This window comes from Mastigoproctus giganteus, chromosome 4 (assembly GCF_048544385.1).
Source record: "Mastigoproctus giganteus isolate SK-2022 chromosome 4, ASM4854438v1, whole genome shotgun sequence".
Classification (NCBI taxonomy): domain Eukaryota; kingdom Metazoa; phylum Arthropoda; class Arachnida; order Uropygi; family Thelyphonidae; genus Mastigoproctus; species Mastigoproctus giganteus.
In genome coordinates this window covers 37,713,002-37,734,934 of record NC_143578.1, presented here as the reverse complement: position 1 = coordinate 37,734,934, position 21,933 = coordinate 37,713,002, and the positions used below count along the sequence as shown (strand labels likewise).

Genomic DNA, 21,933 nt, shown 5'->3' with positions numbered 1-21,933 from the left:
TGGTAACATCATCAGTTGGTTCCACTGTATAGAATTTAAATACTTTCTCAGACCATCGTAATCACCTTTACAAAAGCAATAACCCTTCCCTTTACTCCTGATGGTAGTTACCTCTTTGAGTAAATCCCACTTCAGCACACTGTGATCACTGTCACCTAGTGGTTCCTCTGTCTGCAGATTCTTAATGCATGAAGAATCACTACTGATAATCAAATCAAGAGTATTACTCCCTCTAGTTGCCTCCCGAACATGCTGATGTAGAAAACAATCATCCAATAAATCCACAAAAGCCTTGCTAGTGTGTGAGTGATGAACCCACAAATTCCAGTCAATATCTGGGAAATTAAAATCTCCCATTATAAGACTCTCTGATTTACTGGCCCACTCTATTTCCCTGTACAGTTTCTTATTATACTCATCAGAGTCATTAGGCCTATAGCACACTCCTACTCTCAATTTTGATCTCCCAATGCTTATGTCACACCAAACTGACTCGACACTGCACTGTCCAGCGATGTTGACTGGCTTCACTTCCTTGAATTTTATGTGTTTCTTAACTAATAGCATAACCCCTCCTCTCTTCCTATCCTGTCTATCCTTTCTGTAGACATTCTACTGCCCAAATTCTAGTTCTGAATTTAAACGAGTGGTGTATATTATCCGAAAAACGACAGGGGTGGATGTTCCCTGGTGCCTCTACCCTGAATCCGCCACTGGTTGTGTGCTTATATGAATTTATCAGGATACAGTAATAAGACAAATGGTGTTAATCATAAAAAAGTTTTGTTTGTAAGTGATTAGGTGTATTGGCATTTGGTGGAATGTACTATCTGCCTTGAGATCATTGTCTCCTTTCGGGATTTTATTTGTCTTTTTGTTAGGTTTAATCTTTGGATTAATTCATTACTCTAATATAATCAGTAAAAATAGAAGAATCTATACTTATTTTTACTCACTTTACTTATATGACATTTAGTTTATCAGTATTAAATGTCAATGAAATACAATAATCAACATACATGAAATTTTACCAGTAATGTTTCTTTATCACATTTGTAAGGGAGGGTTAAGAATATTAGATCTTTTCTGACATACTAGAATGTTTTGAGAGCATTTATAATTTTATGAATGTTTCTTTATTACACTCATAAGAAACAGTTTTGGTATTTTAGAGCTTTGCTGACTTACTGGAATGTTTTGAGGGTGTTTATAATTAGACCAAAATGTGAACTTTTACAGAGATACTCTACAATATGACAAGCACAGCACATCATGATACTTATTGATGGCTATAAATTGGTTATTATTATCTTATGACAAGTTACATATTTTTAATACTTGATGATGCATTGATCAGATATTACAGATCTGTTTTCATTTTGCAGTTGATCTAAAAGATTTAGTTCAGACGCTGAAAGATATGGGTGCCACTCAGTTCTTAGACCTTTCTTCAACATCAGATTTAATACAAAAATTGCGTATTGACAATTTAACTATCTTTTCACCAACAAATGAGGCATTCATAAAGTTTTTACAGACCTTTCAGAGTGTAAGTGTCATTTATTTTCTTTTTAATATGATTTAATATATTTACCTAAACTTTATATATTTGTATTTTGCATTTCCTAATTTAATGTACTCATTCTTTTCAAAATCAGAGAGTCTTATAATGGGGGATTTTAATTTCCCAGATATTGACTGGAATTTGTGGGTTGGTCACTCACACACTAGCAAGGCTTTTGTGGATTTATTGGATGATTGTTTTCTACACCAGCATGTTCGGGAGGCAACTAGAGGGAGTAATACTCTTGATCTGATTATCAGTAGTGATTCTTCATGCATTAGGAATCTGCAGATAAATGAACCACTGGGTGGCAGTGATCACAGTGTGCTGAAGTGGGATTTACTCAAGGAGGTAACTACCATCAGAGGTAAAGGGAAGGGTTTTTGCTTTCGTAAAGGAGACTATGCTGGTCTGAGACAGTATTTAAATTCTATACAGTGGGACCAACTGATGATGTTACCAACAGCAAATTCAAAATGGGAAGCATTCAAGGAACTAATCTTGGAAGCTACCAGGCTTTACATACCAACCAAGAAATATTGTTCAAGGTTCAGGCCTAAATGGTTGTCAGATGAACTAATGAGACATATGGCAGAGAAGAAAAATGCATGGGATACATACAAATTAATGGGTGATGTGGAAGCCTATGATAGATATAAGTTGGTCTGTAACCAAGTCACAAAGGAGATTAGGCAGGCAAAGGCAGATTATGAGAAATCCTTGGCAAAGGATGCAAAGAAAAACAGAAAAGAGTTCTTTACCTATTTAAACTCAAGAAGGAAAGGGATGAATCAGATTGGTCCACTGGATGTTGATGGTTCAACAGTTGAGGATCCAGCTCAGGTGGCTAACAATCTAAACGAGTATTTTGCATCTACATTCACACATGAGGAGTTATTCAGGAAGGGGAATGTCGTAGGTGAAGTAAACATTGGCAGTGAGCTAGATGATTTTCTAATAACTGAGAGGAAAGTGGAGGAGAAATTGTTGAGGATAAACATAAAAAAGGCACCCGGGGTGGATGGGATCTATCCAGTTATATTAAAGGAGGCAGCAAAGGAAGTAAGCAAACCCCTAGCCATAATTATGAGAGCTTCTTTGGACTCAGGGGAGGTACCCATGGACTGGAGATGTGCAAATGTAACCCCAATTCACAAAGGAGGATCAAAGGCTGACACAAGTAATTATAGACCTGTTAGTTTAACTTCGGTTCCAGGAAAATTAATGGAAGCACTGGTTAAAGAAGCACTGCAGGATCATCTGGACAAGAATTCAGTTATAGCTCAGACACAGCATGGGTTTGTTAAGGGCAGGTCTTGTCTGACCAATTTGATTGGATACTATGATGTAGTCACAAAAGAACTGGATGCAGGGAATAACTTTGATATTATATATTTGGATCTTAGAAAGGCTTTTGATACTGTTGCGCATGGAAGACTGCTGCACAAATTGGAGAAGTGTGGCATTCGAGGCAAATTGCTGCTATGGATAAAGGGATGGTTGAGTGGCAGAAGACAGAGAGTGGTAATCAATGGACACTGCTCAACGTGGACTAATGTTATTAGTGGAGTTCCTCAGGGTTCAGTGTTGGGTCCATTGTTGTTTTCTGTATTTATAAATGATATTGATGATGGTGTATCAGGCTTAATGTCCAAGTTTGCAGACGATACAAAGGTTGGCAGGGTTGTTAAGGACACTACTGATACTATGCTGCTGCAACAGGATCTGGAAAGGTTGAGCAGATCGGCTGAGAGGTGGCAAATGAAGTTTAACATTGACAAATGTAAAGTACTACATATGGGAAACAGTAACCCCATATCAACGTATCAACTCTGTGGTACTACGCTGACAGTGGTAGAGAATGAAAAGGACCTGGGGGTAATTGTGCAGGCAGATATGAAGTTCTCTGAGCAGTGCAGACGAGCTGCAAGAGTAGCTCATGGTGTCTTGTCAATGATATACAGGAATTTTTCTAGCAGGGACAGGGATGTGATTATTCCCTTGTATAAGGCATTGGTCAGGCCACACCTTGAGTACTGTATACAGGTCTGGAGGCCTCATTTCAAGAAGGATGTAGAGCTGCTGGAACGAGTACAGAGAAGGGCAACAAGATTAGTGAATGGAACAAAGGGTTGCTCTTACGAAGAAAGGCTTAAGTTTTGCAAATTACAGAGCCTGGAGACTAGGCATCGCCGAGGTGATCTGATAGAGGTGTACAAGGCTTTGAATGGCTTGAGCATGCTCAATGCCGATGGAATTCTTCCTCTTGCTCAGAATAATCACCTGAGAGGGCATAAATTCAAATTGAGGAAGGACGGATGTCGGATAGATGTGCGGAAATTCGCCTTTAGCCAGCGGGCAGTTGGTTTGTGGAATAGACTTCCATCGCTTGTTGTTGAAGTTGATAGCCTAAACAAATTTAAGGCTCAGCTGGACAGGTATTTCGAACGAATTGAGGGGTGAAATGGGAGTAGTGGTTGTTTTTTTTTTTTTTTTTTTTTCTTTTATTTTGGCTGATGCTGAATAAGCTTGCTTTCTTGCATCATATGCCTCTACTAATGCTAATGCTAATGCTAAATGAAGTCATAGTTCCATGATGCAGTTCAGCCCAAAGCACAACAAAAAAAAAAAAAAAAAGCTGTTTATATACTAACTATTTATAAATTATAAATAGAGACTTAAATACAACTGATAACTGTGTTCTCATAGGCTTTTAATGTTATAAATTAATTCAACAGAAGCTTCTGTTTAAAACTAAATAAACTAAAAATATATAGTTAAGTTTAGGGACAAAACCTCAAACTATTAAATCTGTCGGGCATAGCTTCTCTCTGTACATGTATACATTTGTACACAGTGCATTGATCTCATATTGTGGAAGCACTTCACCACAAGTTACCTTGGTATTGTGCTACTCTAAATAAAAGGTACTGCCCGAGTGCAGAAGTACATTGCTTTTTATTTGCAGTGTATACAACTACCCAGACCCCGGTTTTGACCCTGAAAAAACTTTGGAATCTCATAAGTGTTGAAGGTAGGCATTATAAAGACCGGAGCAACCCAGTAATGATATATCCACAATATGTGAGATGATGGAGTTAGTGTGGCGGACATAGTTAAGTCTAGGAAAAAGCCTCAAGCTATCAAAGCTATATAGAGTTATTGTACATTTTAGGTATCGCATATTTTTATACATAAGTTTGAGCAAACTAGGTTTTTAGAATCAATCTCATATTGTGGAGGAACTTCACCAAAAGTTGCATTGCTTGTAACTTGTGGTGAAGTTCTTGGTTTTGCATTACTTTTTAATTATTTAGTTATTGCATTATTACATAATTTTTTTAGTTATTTTACATGTTGGCTATGCCCAACATGTACAATAACTAATTTTTAAGCAAGTAGAATGAAGATAAAAGAAAAAATTAGTTAATATACCTAGTGTGTTACATTTCAGTTATGTTAGCAAATAGTAATAATTCATCATTTAAAACACAAAAAAACAAAAATGACTTTCATGTGGAAACTGCGAGTATTTCATTTTTTCCTACCTGCACATTGCCAGTTCATTCCTCCAACCAGCACATGGCAACAAACATGACTTAAGATCTGATCTCTGGTTCCTCTGCCCTTTATGAAACCTGCTTGCTCTTCTGGTGAGGTGCCTCCATAGCCAGGTGGGCAGGAGCAGCAGTGCATAGCACACGCTTCTTGATTAGACCGGGGTTCGAGCCCGTGACCACCAAATATGGAGGATGCGTAAAGGTCAGGGAATGACTACCGAATATCCCTGGAGCAATATGGCCTTAGTTGCTAATGCTCCTAAAAACCAAATAACAACAACAACAGCGCTTCTGGTATTTCTTTTTCAGGTTTTTTTTAAAATTCTGTTTAGTATGATTTTAAGAAGATTCTTGCTACCATGAGAAATTAGGCTAATGGTCCTGTAATTTGAGCAAATTTTCAGATCTCCCTTTTTTTTGGCAAGGAAATGAAAATCGGTTTCGTCCAATCTGATGGCCACTGTCCTATTTCTCAAATCTTTACAATCGTTTTATCAATTCTGCTGGGATTTTATCAATTCCAGGTGACTTGCCACATGTCAGTTCTCCTATAGCTTTTTTGACTTCTTCCTTCAGTGAAACTGGTTCATGGTCACACTCTTGAAAATGAGTGTGATCAAACAGGTGTGTTTGGCCTGGCTTAAGCCAGGACAAACATCCCTTGATGACTTTTCTCAGTTTCTGATACTCTTCTTTCCAATGTACACCCTGGGCTTTTGCAGTTTTTCTCTGTTTAATAAGTTTAAAAGTGCCGTCTGTAATCCATGGCTTCCTAATATTTTTCCTTTTTCTAATGATCTATTTGTGAAATCCTTAATAATGCCTTTTGTATTTCCCCACATTTCCTCAGACAGCATTTCTTCATCTAGTTCCAATAGAGCTTGAAAACAATTGCTTGTTTCAATTATATAATCGTTGGGAATATTTTCTACATCCAGTCTTCTAGGGAAACCATATTCATGATCTTTTTCAGCTTCAGCTTGAGAATAATATGAAGTAGTTGATGATCACTGCCGGAATCTGCACCAGGAAGTGTCTTTGCTGTGATAACACTGGAATGCTATCTTTGCTGAATAAGGATATAATCAATTTGATTCCTAGTTTGTTGATCAGGAGATTTCCATGTGTACAGTCTTCTCGGGTGTTGTTGAAAGCAAGTGTTCAGATGACAAAATTCAATTAATCTTTCTCCCTGTTCATTTCTAGTGCCAAGACCAAACCTTCCACATTCTGGACTAGAGGAAAGTGTTTGCCTACTTTTGCATTGAAATCACCCACGAGTATCAAAACACCTTTTTTGGGAATAGGTCAAGAGTTGTTCGGAGATTTTCATAATAAATCCATAACTTTATCTGTGGCTGTTGATGTCACTGCATATGCAACTAAAACTGTGAAATTTACAGGTTGGTTTTGAAATCTAACCATGATCATCCTGCTATTAATAGGATGGTGTCCAAGAAGAGACCTTGAACATTTCACTTCTTGCTTTTATTTAATCTCTCTAAATGGTTTCTGTGTTTCCTTTCTGTTCATGAATTCCAACTGGATGTTGATGTAAATTGTTTTGTTCAGTTTTGTAAGAATTTTTGTATGGTGGTAGATTTAAACAAAAGCTGGATTAGCAAGGTATTTACTTGTTAATCCAGCTTTTGTATGTACCTGAAAAAATTTGAAACCTCTATGACTCCTATTGTCTCTTCAAACTTTATCATGATTTCTCTTAAACTTTTGAGGTTAAGAATTTTTGAATGGATACTTGAGATTTCATCATCACTGTGATCCCTTTCTTCATTTTGAATTTAAACTTGCAGTCACTGCAGTTACTGGTCATGAAATCTCTATGTGACTCTGGAAACTCATTCATATCTTTAGTATTCACCTCCAAATTAAGGTGTTGCCATGTCTGAAATTTCTACAATGACATTTTGTGTTTCATGGGATTCTTGGTAGTCATGGGCACACTGTGAGTAATGCTTCCTCCAGTAACCCTTTGTAGTGATTGCTTGATACCTTTACAGCTTGCAGAAATGTTTCCCACTACCATAAAAATACTATACCCCTTCAAAAACTGCATGAGAGTTGTTGCTTCCTTCCCTCCAGCAGCAGTTGCCAATGGAAATAAGCCATAGTTATTCCCAAATAATACTGCTTGAAGATGAAAATGAATCCTTGATCCATAGGCTGGAGTAAGAAAGTGGTATGGAGGAACTTTAATAACTTGAAGATGAGAATTCACAATATGAGGAGGATGACCAGGAGGATTGTTAGATTTAAAAATGCCTCAAATATCATATTCTTTTCAAACAAATATTTTTATATAGTTGGAAAAGAACATGATGCAGTTTTGATTGGATCTTTATCTTTGAAAACACCCAAATTTGCATTAAAAGGATAAAACTTATTCCCTTACTGACACTTTTGATATATATTTCAGATTCTTATGGTTATCTTTTGTTTTTTTCTTGAATAATTGCAAGGTTAACTGGAATCTGCTGCATACATTTTTCATCCATATTTTCATGTCTTGCTATTTCTTCCATTATGCTATATGCACAAATGGAAGAAATTTACAGACTGCTCATACCCATTTGCACATATATATTAATTTGCTCTTTATACTTCATTATCATACTTGTTATTAAGGTTGCTAACCTCAACTCATAGACAGTAGACTCCATGCCTTTACTGCTTTCAGCTGTTATTATTTTCATCTTATCTTCAAATATAGAAAAAATAGTTCATCAAAAGTAAATGCATGCTTTTCTTTTTCATTCCACCAGATCCAGGAGCACCCTCACTTTGTTTTTGCTTTTGACTCATCTGAACTACAATGTAAACAGTGCTATTACAAAACCATAACAAGTTATGTTATACTATAGCCATGAGAATATGTAACCATGACAATGATGCATGTAAGACTGCCAAAATGATATTGAAAGTGAAACCAAAACAAAAGTTTTGGCTGCACTTTGGATTTGTAAGGCATGTTAGCTTCTAATCTCTTATAAATACATAGATTTTCTCTTTTTACTCTGGGATCACAGAGGTCAGAGGAATTTATAATTAATTGTGTATAAGGATAACATCATAGTGCACAAAACATGTGAAACTCTATATAACTCTGGATATATGTATGCATATCAGACAAATGGTATCATTATGAAATGTACATGTTACCACATTTATGTTAACTGGATGAATGGTAATAGAACATTAGGTGTACTTCTAAATATTCACACATGGCAGGGCCACGAACTTCTGAATGTTGATATATGAAAATCAGCATGCTCGACCACTTAGATTACAAAATAAAAATAAAAGAAATACATGTTATAATTATAATACTTAAAGTAATACAGAGAAAACTGGCACATTAAACAGAAAACATATTTCATCAAAAAATATTCAGAACTACCTACATTTTGACATGGAGGGAGCTTTTAATTACATGTCACACCCTGGTGCCATTTGACACTAAATACACTTTACATTTTTATCCATGTCACACTATCGCCAATATAGCTGCCTTTCATTCTGCCATGTTATTTTACCGCTCCTGGTTTTTAGTTAAATATGTGTCTTAAGTGTTTTTCTTCAAATCAAAAGTGCTCTCAGTGATTCTACAACTTCAGTGGACCCTCGTGGTGAGAAACTTTCTGCATTTTTCTGGGTTTTTAGCTTGCTAGAAGTGTCTTTATTTGTATCCTTTGTGTCAGACCACATGGTCACCATGTGGCTGACACTTGGAATATAGAGAGGCAACCAATATTTTGCAGTCACCACGCTTATACCGGGCAACTTGACTGGGGAGGTACCACAGTGATTGTAACTTTGGGCAGTGATCGTGCCCCAACCTTTTTGGCTTGAACACAGCATAATTTTTACCAAAATAATGACTTTAGTGTTTCCCCCCCTCTACCATTAACTGTCCACAGTGAGGAGCCATCTTCATCCCTATTCAACCTACAGCATTTCTGATGTCACCACTGTTTTTGCCGCCATCAAAACCCCTCCTAAGAAAGTAACTCCGTTCTCCTAGGGAAATTTTTATACTTGACTCTTCCCCCCCCCAAGTGACAGAGGTGAACCCACAAAACTTGCAGAGCTCACTGCGAGCCTCCTACTTTAGCCACGGACTTGTGGTGGGCGTCATTCGCCATCATTCCAAACAATCTTCCAGTACACAGTACTCTCGCCTGATAATCCGAACTGTCCTGGTTATTCAGATTGCATTGGAATGGAAGGGAAATCAGATAAAAACAAGGACTCCCTGACCCAAAGTCAGAATGATGATCCCATCATCGTCAACCAAACAGAGGAAGTGGAGGACACTCGATCTGGGGTCCCCCAAACAAAGCGGAAAAACCGTAACAAGATGGGTCCTAGATTGGAGAGGGAAACTCATTCCCAGACGGAGGCTAGGGAACTGCTAGATATTACTGCATCTCAAAAGGATCCCAGTGAGGAGAAGACACAAGGAAAAACTGCTGGACCCCACCTTACCAGAGGGCACACTCCAGGAAAAAAATGTACCTTAAAATGGCACTGGAGACTCTATTCAAAGACCACCCAGAGTATCTACTGGACTTCGGTCCCAGAATGTAACACTCTTTAACAAACTGGAAGCACTCCTGAACGATACCCACTTAGAAAGTGAGAGAGCGATGACTAAGCTCCAAGCATATATGGAATGTGGTGCAAACAAAATGCTACAGCGTGCGCCCACATGTGCAGAAATGCTAAGGAAACCATCAAACATGAAAGAAAACACACAAACCAAAGGCCAGCCAGCCAAAGGTAAAACTCTACTCCCTATCCCTAACATTGTCGTGCTGAGACCCCTCACCACAGACGACACCACCTCCAGCGAAAGCATAAAAATCTAAGTCATAAAAGAATTATCTGATGACCTGAAATCAACATTTATTAAAACAATTAGGAAAACAAGAAACCCAGGAATCGTCAAAGAGACCGAAACTAAACAGGAAGCTAGCCAAATAATGACAAACCCTAAAATTACAAACTTAGGGCTAAAAGTGGAAGCACCAAAAAGGAAAGGGCCCTCAATTAAAATCTATGGCTTAGATGCCAATATAACACCAGAGGAACTGGCCACTGAAATATATGTCAGAAACCTACAGAGGTCCCTACCAGAAACCAACACAAAGGACCTAATTACCCCTAGATACGCTATCAAATCCATAACAGGCAACTCCAAGAACTGGGTTGTGGAACTCAGCCCAATAGCATGGCAAGTCCTTGCGAACTAAATGCAGATATTTATCAACTGGAAAAGACAGATTCCACGAACACATAGTGGTTTCCAAATGCTACAGGTGCTGCAAGTTTGGCCACACAATCCACACTTGCAGCCAAACCACCCTGACTTGTGGCTACTGCACCGACAAAGGCCATGACTGCAAGGACTGCCCAAAAAAAGATGAAGAACCAAAATACGCTAACTGAAAAAGCCAAAAACTGGATGCAGCACACTCACTTAGAGACAACCAATGCCCCATCTATATAAAAATCAAGATCTTAAACCAATCCAGAATTGATTATGGCAATACCCTTTAAACCTTATAATACTACAACAGTTAAATTCATCCAACTAAATGTGCAGAGGGCAAGGGCCGTAACCGATCAAGTTAGGCTGAAGGCTGAAGAAATTAACACAGACATTATCATCCTGCAGGAACCGTACACCCACTCCAAACTCGTCAGAGGGTATCCACTCAACTATAAATTAATACAGGCAGAAGAAATCACTCCATGGGCGGCAATCCTAGTTACAAATCCGGACATTACACCATCAAAATATTCCACCTGTGCACGGCCTGGGCAGCTTGTGCCCAAGTCATCACCGCACTTGGCACCTTTTATGTCATTTCCCTATACTGCAGACTTGGTGGGGACATCACCACAAGTACTAGATACCTGGAACATGCCACCAACATACTACAAGGAGAAAAAAATCATTATTGGGGCTGATGCAGATTGCAGATCCCTGGCCTGGTACTCCTGACAGGCAAGGTACCAGGAATGGGCAGCTATTGGAGGAATTTATTGCGAGCTCTTCCATCGCCATCCTCAACAGACCAAACCAGCTGCCAAAGTTCTGCTAACCTCCAATTTGAGGCAACAATCGATGTCTCCCTCACCACCCAAAATATAGCAGGCAACATCACTGATTGGATGGTCCAGGATGCCTGACTACATCCGACCATAGGGTCCTGACTTATCAACTGAACAGGAACTTTCATCAACAACCACCTGCAGAAAGAATTCTCCACTGTTATGCACTGCAAATGGCAAACTGGTACCTATTCCAGGACACCCTGACAGCGAACAAGAATAGAAGAATACAAGAAACCCTGATGACCTACAGAGGACCATCACAGGAATCGTTATAAAGTCTGCCAACATCTCGATCAAAAGAAAACAACTGAAACCAGGAGCTGTGTCATGGTGGAGCCATGAATTACAACAACTCCGCAAGCAAGTACAGAACAAAAGGACAAACTTCCAAAGGGCTAGACAGTCATGGGCTGCACAGGAGGTAGAAGCACTCAGAAATCTATGCAGAGAGGTACGAAACTCCTATACCACCCTTATACGGAAAAACAAAAGAGAATCCTGGGAGAGGCTAGTGACAAATACGGGAAACACTGACCCCTAGGGTGTTGTGTACAAAGTAGTCATGAACAAACTCTCCAGAGGGGAGGTACTTACAACCACAGTCACACCACAAGGAGATGAAACTTACTTGTGGGAAGCTTCAATTAACAACATCTTAGATGCCACCTTCCATCCCCATGTAGAACTACAAACAGAAGAACAAATCCAGACCTGCATAAGCAATGAGAATTACCAAACAGAGAATGAAGAACCAAAATTCACCAAAGACGAACTCATCCTGGCTGCCTCATGCATAACAGCAAAGAAATGTCCTAGCCCAGATCTCCTGGGACCAGAAATCATCAAAAAAGTCGCTGAAACAGAACCAGACCTACTGCTCCAACTCTTCAGCCTGTGTTTGACAGCGGGATCATACCCGCAGTATTGGAAGATGGCTAACGTCAAACTAATGATTAAAAATCCAACAAAGAATGAAGAAAGAAAGAACCAATTGTAACCTATGCAGCGAGTGCATGGTACAAAAAGGGAAGTTTTTCCCCAATGTGAACAGATTCCAGCCAAAACTCCCAACTTGGTATGCACCGGGTCTTTTTCTAAAAAACTGCACCTGCGGCGAACAAGAAATGTGGGCTCACCTAATGTTTGACTGCCACCAATATGACCACTTCCACTGTCAACTGGTGACAAAATTGAAACACTCCCCCAAAGACCAGCAACAATATATCCTGGATGACAAAGAATCATACACAGCCTTCACTGATTATGCCCAGGAATTATTTGCTAGGCTTTGAACCATACAATCTCAACAAATGAATCCACAACCCAATCAAAACGCGAATGAAGACTCAGAGACAGAAACTGGATAACATGAAAGAAAACTGCAGAGGAGTAACAAAGCAACACTATATTATGACAAGACTAAGGATGGAGACCAGAATTAAGCCCGCCAGGTCATGGAAGCTGAAACACCATCACAAAACGTGACTACGCACTTTTAACAAAGAACAACATCTACATCTGAATCTAGAGAAAAACGGATGCAGAACTCAACTGCATGAAAGACCACAATCCTGGACTGAACCAGCGACTGGATTGGAACACACCGATCTAGACCACGCAGCCTCGCTGCCGGTACGCCTTGTTGGCAATGAATCGAGCACTCTGACTTGATTCCTTTTAATTTTCTTCCCTGGCAGGGGAGGGAGGAGACACTGTCTCCTCACTCTCCTGCCAACCCTCTCTTCACCTGGTGGGGCATGGGCATGCCCCACTGATCATCTGGGGACATCTTCCCTGTTGCTCCCATACTTCTACCTTTATCCCTTAGTCTTCCACCTTTCCCCCCTATTCTATCTGTACTGAAGTGACGCCCCACACACCAAATCATATTTCACTCAAAGTAGAGTTTTGGCCTGTTCATTCTGAGCAATATTCCAACAATCGATGACGCATGCATGCAAATTCAAATTCTTTTTTTTTTAAGGTCCTTGCTGCCGAAATCTCAGGGAAGTAAGTGGCAGGACCTGCCAGAGTAAATCTAAGTCTACTGGGTTCCCGGTCTGCCTCCATGGGGCAAAAGTGGAGCAACGTTGGGCCTCGGTAGGGCTCCAGCAGCTAAATGACCAGATGAACAATGGTACATTACACTATACATATACAATGTCCACACACTTTTAAATCTCTGGCATTTCCAGTCAACTGGTACACCCACAATGAAAGCAACGCTGAGATGGGGGAAAACCCCTGGTGCCGTATGACAACACACTTTACACTTTACCCATGTCACACTATAACCAAAGAACATCTGTTCTTCAGCTTTCTTGGACTGGGGCACCAGAAATGACCCACCCCCAAGAATTAGAAAACTCAGGAAACAAACTTATACCAAAGTAGACTAACATGGACGGAACTCATGTCCCATGAATGACAAAGGAGATGACTACCAAACTTAGACACCCCACCAGCTGGGTCTGTGTGAACAAGAGACATTCCTGAGAACTGGCTTAGGAAATAAAGCAAAAAAAACACACTAAGGTAAAAGACTAACATGGACGGGACCCAGTCCCACGGATGACAACTCAGACGACACCAGATTGGACACCACCAGCAGGGTCTATGTATAGTTTTCCTGCAGATGCCTGTTGGTGATCGCACCGGGCTCCCTTGCCCGGTGCCTTTCCACTCCCCCCCCTGCACAGGTGGGAGGACGGTCTCCCCTCCGACGCCCCCTACTTTCTCCTGGTGAGGCATGGGCCTGCCTCACTGACTTCTGGAGTTGCCTACACTATCATCCCCATATTTTTACCTAAACCCCCCCAGCCTTCAGTCTCCCACCCACTCTATCTTTATGCCAGCGAATTATAATTAATTATGTCCAAATTACTGTTCGCCCATATTTTCGGCCTTTATTATGCAAGCAGTATCCCCCCTCGCATAACGATCATCAAAACGGACAATGATGGATACATGTATCGGATATATATTCTGTCTGTATGTGCGTGCATATAAAAGAGTGCGCATGTTTTTTTTTTAGGTCGTAGCCACTGAAATCTCAGGAAATTAGGTGGCAGGACCTGCCAGAGTGAAACAAAAACTACTGCGTTCCTGGTCTGCCTCCACGGGGTGAAGGTGGGGCAATGTTGGGCCTCAGCAGGGATTCAGCGGCTAAACGACCAGATGTACAATGGTACATGACACTACACATATACAATATCCATACACTTTTAAATCTCTGGCATTTCCAGTGAATTCGTACACGCACAGTGAAAACTACGGCGAGATGGGAGAAACTCCTGGTGCCATCTGACACTAAATACACCATACACCTTATCCAGGTCACAGAATTTCACACTGGCACTATCAGGTTAAATGTATTTATACACATTTAATGCGAATAAACTATATACGTAAAGGTGGGGAGTAGAAAGGAGTGTTTTCTGAAATTTCTAGACTTAAAAATGAATCCAAAAACGGATTTGAAATGTCATCATAGTTTTTCAAGATTGTTGAGTCAATTGGACTTCTTTTATAATTAATACTAAGAACCAATAAATGAAGAATTTTGCCTAATATTTACATGGAGAGAAATGTTTATTTTTAACTTAAAATTTGAAGCAAATTTCCACATATATCTTTACAATTACAATTTTCAATATGAAATCAGGTGGGCTGAGATCTAGGACTTGCTAGCCTTAATCCTTTTGTAATCAGCTACCCATGAAATATAGATTCCAGGTATACCAAGATGGTGTTAGGTGTATATAGTTGCAGTAACTTGTTGAAACAATGCTTTAGGGAGTTCATCTGGTGATAATGTTTCCACAGATGTTTGCACGATGGCAACATAATGCTCTCTGTTGATCATCTCATTAAAGATAGTAATGCTGAGTCTTTATGAAATTGCTCAGGCTTCAACTTTTTGGGAATGTAGAGGTTTCTTGGATCTCATGAGGACTGTCTGTCAATCACATTTAAGAATTCTGAGAAGTAATTTACCTATCTATATGGGACCATATCTCATTTGTCCAGAACCAATCATTCATTTCTTCAGTATCAGAACCACTGGAAATACTAGAGACAACAGATATGGTTTCTTTGCTTAGCAGATGTGGATACAGTAGCAGATTGTGTACTACCTCACTTTAGCATTATCATTAGTAGAGGCATATGATGCAAGAAAGCAAGCTTATGCAGCATCAGCCAAAAAAAAACAAAAAAAAAAACCTTCCACTTCACCCCTCCATTCATTCGAAATACCTGTCCAGCTGAGCCTTAAATTTATTTAGGCTATCAACTTCCACAACAAGGGATGGAAGTCTGTTCCACTAACCAACTACCCGCTGGCTAAAGGCAAATTTCTGCACATCTGTCCTATATCTGTCTTTCCTCAATTTGAATTTATGCCCTCTCAGGTGATTATTCTGAGCAAGAGGCAGAATCCCATCAGCATCGAAATTTATAGAGATATAGAGATAGACTTTATAGAGATACATATGTAACATTTTGTACAGTTTCTTATGAGCAGAGCCAACAGACATACCACTCTGGGATGAAAGTTTCTTTTCTTCTTCTTACAGATTCCTTTAAATTTTTGATCACTGTAGCATGAACATCCACAATTTTTTTTTTTCCCTAAGCACTTTTCAGTCTTCCACTTAATTTGCATCTGTGGCACTCCTAGATTTCTTAAATTTATTGTGTGTGTGTGGGTATATATTTGTTTACTGGAGTGCTTCATTGCTGTATTACTTTGCAAATCCTTCTTTGCTAACCTCATATGTCTATTTTCTAAAATAACTTTACAAAGGGAATATTCTTTCTGCAGACTGTATACCATTCTTGTACTTAATGATTTGAAACAGAAAAAAATCAAGAAATGTTAAGTTAATGGGTTGTGTTTTTTTGGACACACTATATCAAATAATTTCAAACACTGTATGTTTTAATTCATATATAATCGTAAAAATGACTTTGGGTAGATAGCAATATATATATATATGCATAAAAAGTAGAATAAAATGGTAAATGTGTGAAGTAGCAGCATTATTAAAAATATGTGACTTCTTTAATCTTTAGAACGAGGTTATTCAAGATCCAAACTACAATAGAGGACAATTTAATGTAATTCCAACAATTATTGGTCACTTGGTGTTTGGTTTTTTTCGTTCTGGAGATTTTCAAGATGATACAGTTTTGACTTCTGTAGATGGTATTTCAAAAATTCGCATTAACAGATATTATGCTCCAGAAAGGGTAGGTACATTTTAATGACTTTATATTGTTCTTCTAGAAACGATATTACTTCCATGCCTCAGGTTTCATTTAAGTAATATTAAATAAATCATATATATCTATAACAATATATAGTACATTGTCTTCTCAAAGATGTTTGGTGAATAGATTTTATTAAAAAAATTATTTTGGCCTTCAAGGCTTACACTTATGCTCACATTAGAGACAGTCACCACTGCTGGTATTGGGTCTAACAACTGAGTTCTAAAAAATACGAGTTCTAATAACACATATTACCTAACCATAGGTTGGAAAAGAGAACAGCATGGAATAGATTTTTTTGGTGATACTGTTTATATTAAAATGATATAACCAACATTGTCATCTCCAATGTGAGCATAAGCCCAATCTTTGACTGCCAAAAGTTAGTCTCTGTCACAGGAACCACCTGCTGACGAGGCTAATGGGAGCCAGATGTGTTCAAAGCCGCTAAGTGAATTTTTTTTTTTTATTTATTTATTGATTATTTATTGATTTGAAATTTATTGTTTTTGTATAACTTTTGATTTAAATTTAGTAGTATAGTATTTTTTGTGATTTTCTGATTAAATTTCGTGCATTTATTTTTTATTCAGCCTTGTAATACAATTACAAAGCTGAGTAAAAGCTGATTTCTGAGTAACAGCTGATTTCTGTCAGCATTGTATTGACAGTAGCATTCGAATCTGCCACCATTGTTTTTCGTATCGATATAGCAGATAATGGTAGTTCTATGAAACTTGTAGCAGTGTAATTAGCATCAGCAGAGGATTATAAATTATAGCACTAATTTTTTATTATTATTATTATAATTAGCCATATGGTGCGAGGAAGCCAGCAGAGGCTTATACAGCACCAGCCCAAAAAAAAATTTGAATTACCCTGAGAGAGAGAGAAAGAGAAGTAGAAGGGAATCACCAAGAAAGAGAAGAATGATGATATCCAGCTCAGGACCCTGGGTGTACCAAGCCCATACTCACCAGATGTGAGCCCCTGGGGTAATTTTTACGTGATTTAATAATTTAACTTGTCACCTAAATCATAACATATGATAGTAATATTCATAGAGCTTTTAGAATCGGTGATTTGGCATAGATAGCTAGCGTGAGAGTTCAAGCCATGTAGCTGGCAATAGATAATTAAATTTATTATGTATTATAACTATTTAGATTTTATAAACGTAATTTTTTAAATTAATACATATAACAGCTTAGATTTTACAAATGTAATGTTACAAGTTGCAACTCCACTGAACGAGAAGTTTTTTAGCCATATTTAGCCGCTTATTGAATATTTTTTACATTAAATTATTTTTTGTAAGTAGCTTATAGACCTAGTAAGGATCGTTAGTTTATTCTGAATTGAGACAGTGAGATTTGAAAGTTAATTAATACTTAAGTGTCCATAGATTACCGTTCGTAACTTCTCGCCTTTGTCTTGTCATACGATCGTTATATATCGAACCTAGATAGCGTTAGTATAGTATAGGTTATAATATTTTCAGCGATCGGTAAAATCTATTAAACTTGTTGAACTTTGTTGGCATTTAAATTGCACTTTTAGCTAAATACATATACCGACTTAGATTACAAACGTAAGATAATTAATTAATACATAACTGATACGGAAGTTATATAAAGGGAACTCAGAGATAATTAATACTTGACACTAAAAAATATATATCCCGTTATAACTGTGTTGGGAGATAAGTTAGGGTTATAAACTGAAATTGAAATTTTATTTAAATTAAAAGTAATCATGACTCAGACCAGAGCAGCAAAACAAAAGGCTCAAGCTAATGGAAGTGCTGTGGCTCAGAGGAGAACTGAGGGGAACAGTTGCCTTCTGAATCACAGCCTTCTAAAATGCACAGTTTGCATGATGTTTGTGGAGCATTCAGATATGGGACATGATATTGCCATGGGGGATGTCTTTGTGTGTGCGCGATGCAAGGAGTGTATCGAAATCAGGCATCAACTCAGCGTTCTTATGGGGCTATATGAGAGCTTGAAGGACAGGGTGGATGCCCTCGAAGGAACTAAATTGAGGTGCCCATCAAGCTCTCAGCTGCCCACATCAACGCCAGAGCTTGCACTTGGTCATCGTGAAACACAGCGGCAACCCCCAAGGCAGAATGCGCTGGTCCCAAAGGAACTAGTAGTTGTTGGTGACTCTATTGTCAGGGAAACGGGGAACATGCTTTGTAAAAAGGATAGGTGGAAGAGGACCAGGGTATGTCTGCCAGGGGCAAAGGTTGATGACATTGTAGAGCAGATATCATCTTTTAAGGGCACAAAAGGTGATATAGTTGTACACGTTGGCACTAATGATATCAAGAGTAGGAGACTGGCAGAATTGCTTAACAAGTACAGGTCACTGTTAAAAAAAAGCCGTGAAATAGGGTTGAATTTGAAAGTGTCTGCAATTCTGCCCAGACACGATAGGAGGGAGTATACGATGAGAGCCTTGTCGATCAATTCGGCCCTGGAAAGATTGTGCAAGGCTCAAGGGGTAGAATTTTTTTCAGCCTGGACGGTACTTGTTAACAGGAGAGATTGCTTCTACAGGGATGGGATACACTTAAATAGAAATGGTGCAAGAATATTTGCTGATGCTATCGAGGCAGTGTTAGATGGGTCGGAAAACTGCTAGCTTCGGGGTAGACAAAGACGAATAGATTAACAGTAGCCACTGGCAGAGGTGAAAGAGATTCTTGCACTGCTTCTATTGGAATGAGCAGAAGCCTGAAAAACAAGATTCAGGATATTTCAGAGACTGCTGGGAGTCATTGCAGTACAAGTAAACACATGGGTTGTGTTAGGGTAGCTAAGAATAGAAATAGGTGCATGTATACTTGTATGTACACCAATGCTAGGAGTTTAGTAAATAAATTTGATGAATTTGAGGTATTGCTCAAAACATCAAAGGCAGATATTGTTGAGATATCAGAGACTTGGTGTCACACAGATATAAGGAATGCAGAACTGGAATTTGGGGAGTACAACGTCTACAGAAAGGATAGACTGGATAGGAAGGGAGGAGGGGTTATGCTATTAGTTAAGAAATACATAAAATCCAAGGAAGTGAAGCCAGTCGACATCGCTGGACAGTGCAGTGTTGAGTCAGTTTGGTGTGACATAAGCATTGGGAGATCAAAATTGAGAGTAGGAGTGTGCTATAGGCCTAATGACTCTGATGAGTATAATAAGAAACTGTACAGGGAAATAGAGTGGGCCAGTAAATCAGAGAGTCTTATAATGGGAGATTTTAATTTCCCAGATATTGACTGGAATTTGGGGGCTGGTCACTCACACACTAGCAAGGCTTTTGTGGAATTATTGGATGATTGTTTTCTACATCAGCATGTTCGGGAGGCAACTAGAGGGAGGAATACTCTTGATTTGATTATCAGCAGTGATTCTTCATGCATTAAGAATCTGCAGATATAGGAACCACTAGGTGGCAGTGATCACAGTGTGCTGAAGTGGGATTTGCTCAAAGAGGTAACTACCATTAGGGGTAAAGGGAAGGGTTATTGCTTTCGTAAACGCAACTACGATGGATTGAGACCGTATTTAAATTCTATACAGTGGGACCAACTGATGATGTTACCAACAGCAAATGCAAAATGGGAAGCATTCAAAGAACTTATCTTGGAAGCTACTAGGCTTTACATACCAACTAAGAAATATTGTTCAAGGTTTAGGCCTAAATGGATGTCAGATGAACTGATGAGGCATATGGCAGAGAAGAAACATGCATGGGATACATACAAATTAACACATGACACAGAAGCCTATGATAGATACAAGTTGATCTCTAACCAAGTTACAAAGCAGGTTAGGCAGGCAAAGGCAGATTACGAGAAATCTTTGGCAAGGGATGCAAAGAAAAACAGCAAAGAGTTCTTTACCTATGTAAACTCTAGAAGGAAGGGGATGAATCAGATTGGTCCACTTGATATCGATGGTTCAACTGTTGATGATCCTGCTCAGGTAGCTAACAAACTAAATGAATATTTTGCATCGACATTCACACACAAGGAGTTATTTAGCGAGGGGAAAGCAAGAGTTGTATTCAACTCTAGCAGTAAGCTAGAGAATCTTGTAATAACTGCGAGTAAAGTGGAGGAGAAATTGTTGAAGATAAACACAAGAAAGGCACCCTGGGTGGATAGAATCTATCCAGTTATATTAAAGGAGACAGCAGAGGAAGGAAGCAAACCCTTAGCCATAATTATGAGAGCTTCCTTGGACTCAGGGGAGGTACCCACAGACTGGAGATGTGCAAATGTGACCCCATTTCACAAAGGAGGATCAAAGGCTGACACAAGCAATTATAGACCTGTGAGTTTAACTTCTGTTCCAGGAAAATTAATGGAGGCACTAGTTAAAGAAACACTGCAGGATCATTTAGACAAGACTTCAGTTATAGCTCGGACACAGCATGGTTTTGTTAAGGGGAAGTCTTGCTTGACCAATTTGATTGGATACTGTGATGCAGTCACAAAGGAACTGGATGCAGGGAATCACTTTGATATTATATACTTGGATCTTAGAAAGGCTTTTGATACTGTTGCACATGGAAGACTGCTGCACAAATTGGAGCAGTGTGACATTGGAGGCAAATTGCTGCTGTGGATAAAGGGGTGGCTGAGGGGGAGAAGACAAAGAGTGGTAATCAATGGACACTGCTCATCGTGGACTAATGTTATTAGTGGAGTCTCTCAGGGCTCAGTGTTGGGTCCATTATTGTTTTCTGTATTCATAAATGATATTGATGATGGTATATCAAGCTTAATGTCGAAGTTTGCAGACGATACAAAGGTAGGCAGGGTTGTCAAGGACACTACTGACACTGTGCTGCTGCAACAGGATCTGGAAAGGTTGAGCAGATGGGCTGAGAGGTGGCAAATGAAGTTTAACATTGACAAATGTAAAGTAGTACACATGGGAAACAGCAACCCCAGAACAACATATCAACTCTGTGGTACTACACTGACAGTGGTAGAGAATGAAAGGGACCTGGGGGTGGTTGTGCAGACAGATATGAAGTTCTTTGAGCAATGCAGACGGGCTGCAAGAGTAGCTCATGGAGTATTGTCAATGATATACAGGAATTTTCCCAGCAGGGATAAGGAGGTGATTATTCCCTTGTATAAGGCAATGGTCAGGCCACATCTAGAGTACTGTATACAGGTCTGGAGGCCTCATTTCAAGAAGGATGTAGAGCTGCTCGAACGAGTACAGAGAAGGGCAACAAGATTAGTGAATGGAACAAAGGGGTGCTCTTATGAAGAAAGGCTTAAATTTTGCAAATTACAGTGTCTGGAGACTAGGCACCAGCGAGGTGATCTGATAGAGGTGTATAAAGCATTGAATGGTTTGAGCATGCTCAATG

General features: G+C 39.1%; 1 protein-coding gene across 1 annotated transcript in view; it reads left to right on the top strand.

The window, feature by feature from the left end:
• The window catches only part of LOC150086629 (transforming growth factor-beta-induced protein ig-h3-like), a 214,030-nt gene that overhangs the window by 119,547 nt on the left and 72,550 nt on the right, over window positions 1-21,933 (top strand). Inside the window, exons 5-6 of the mRNA XM_090372208.1 lie at window positions 1,386-1,549; window positions 16,339-16,515. Of these exons, the coding sequence (XP_090228334.1) occupies window positions 1,386-1,549; window positions 16,339-16,515 (341 nt within the window). The remainder of the gene's footprint in view (window positions 1-1,385; window positions 1,550-16,338; window positions 16,516-21,933) is intronic.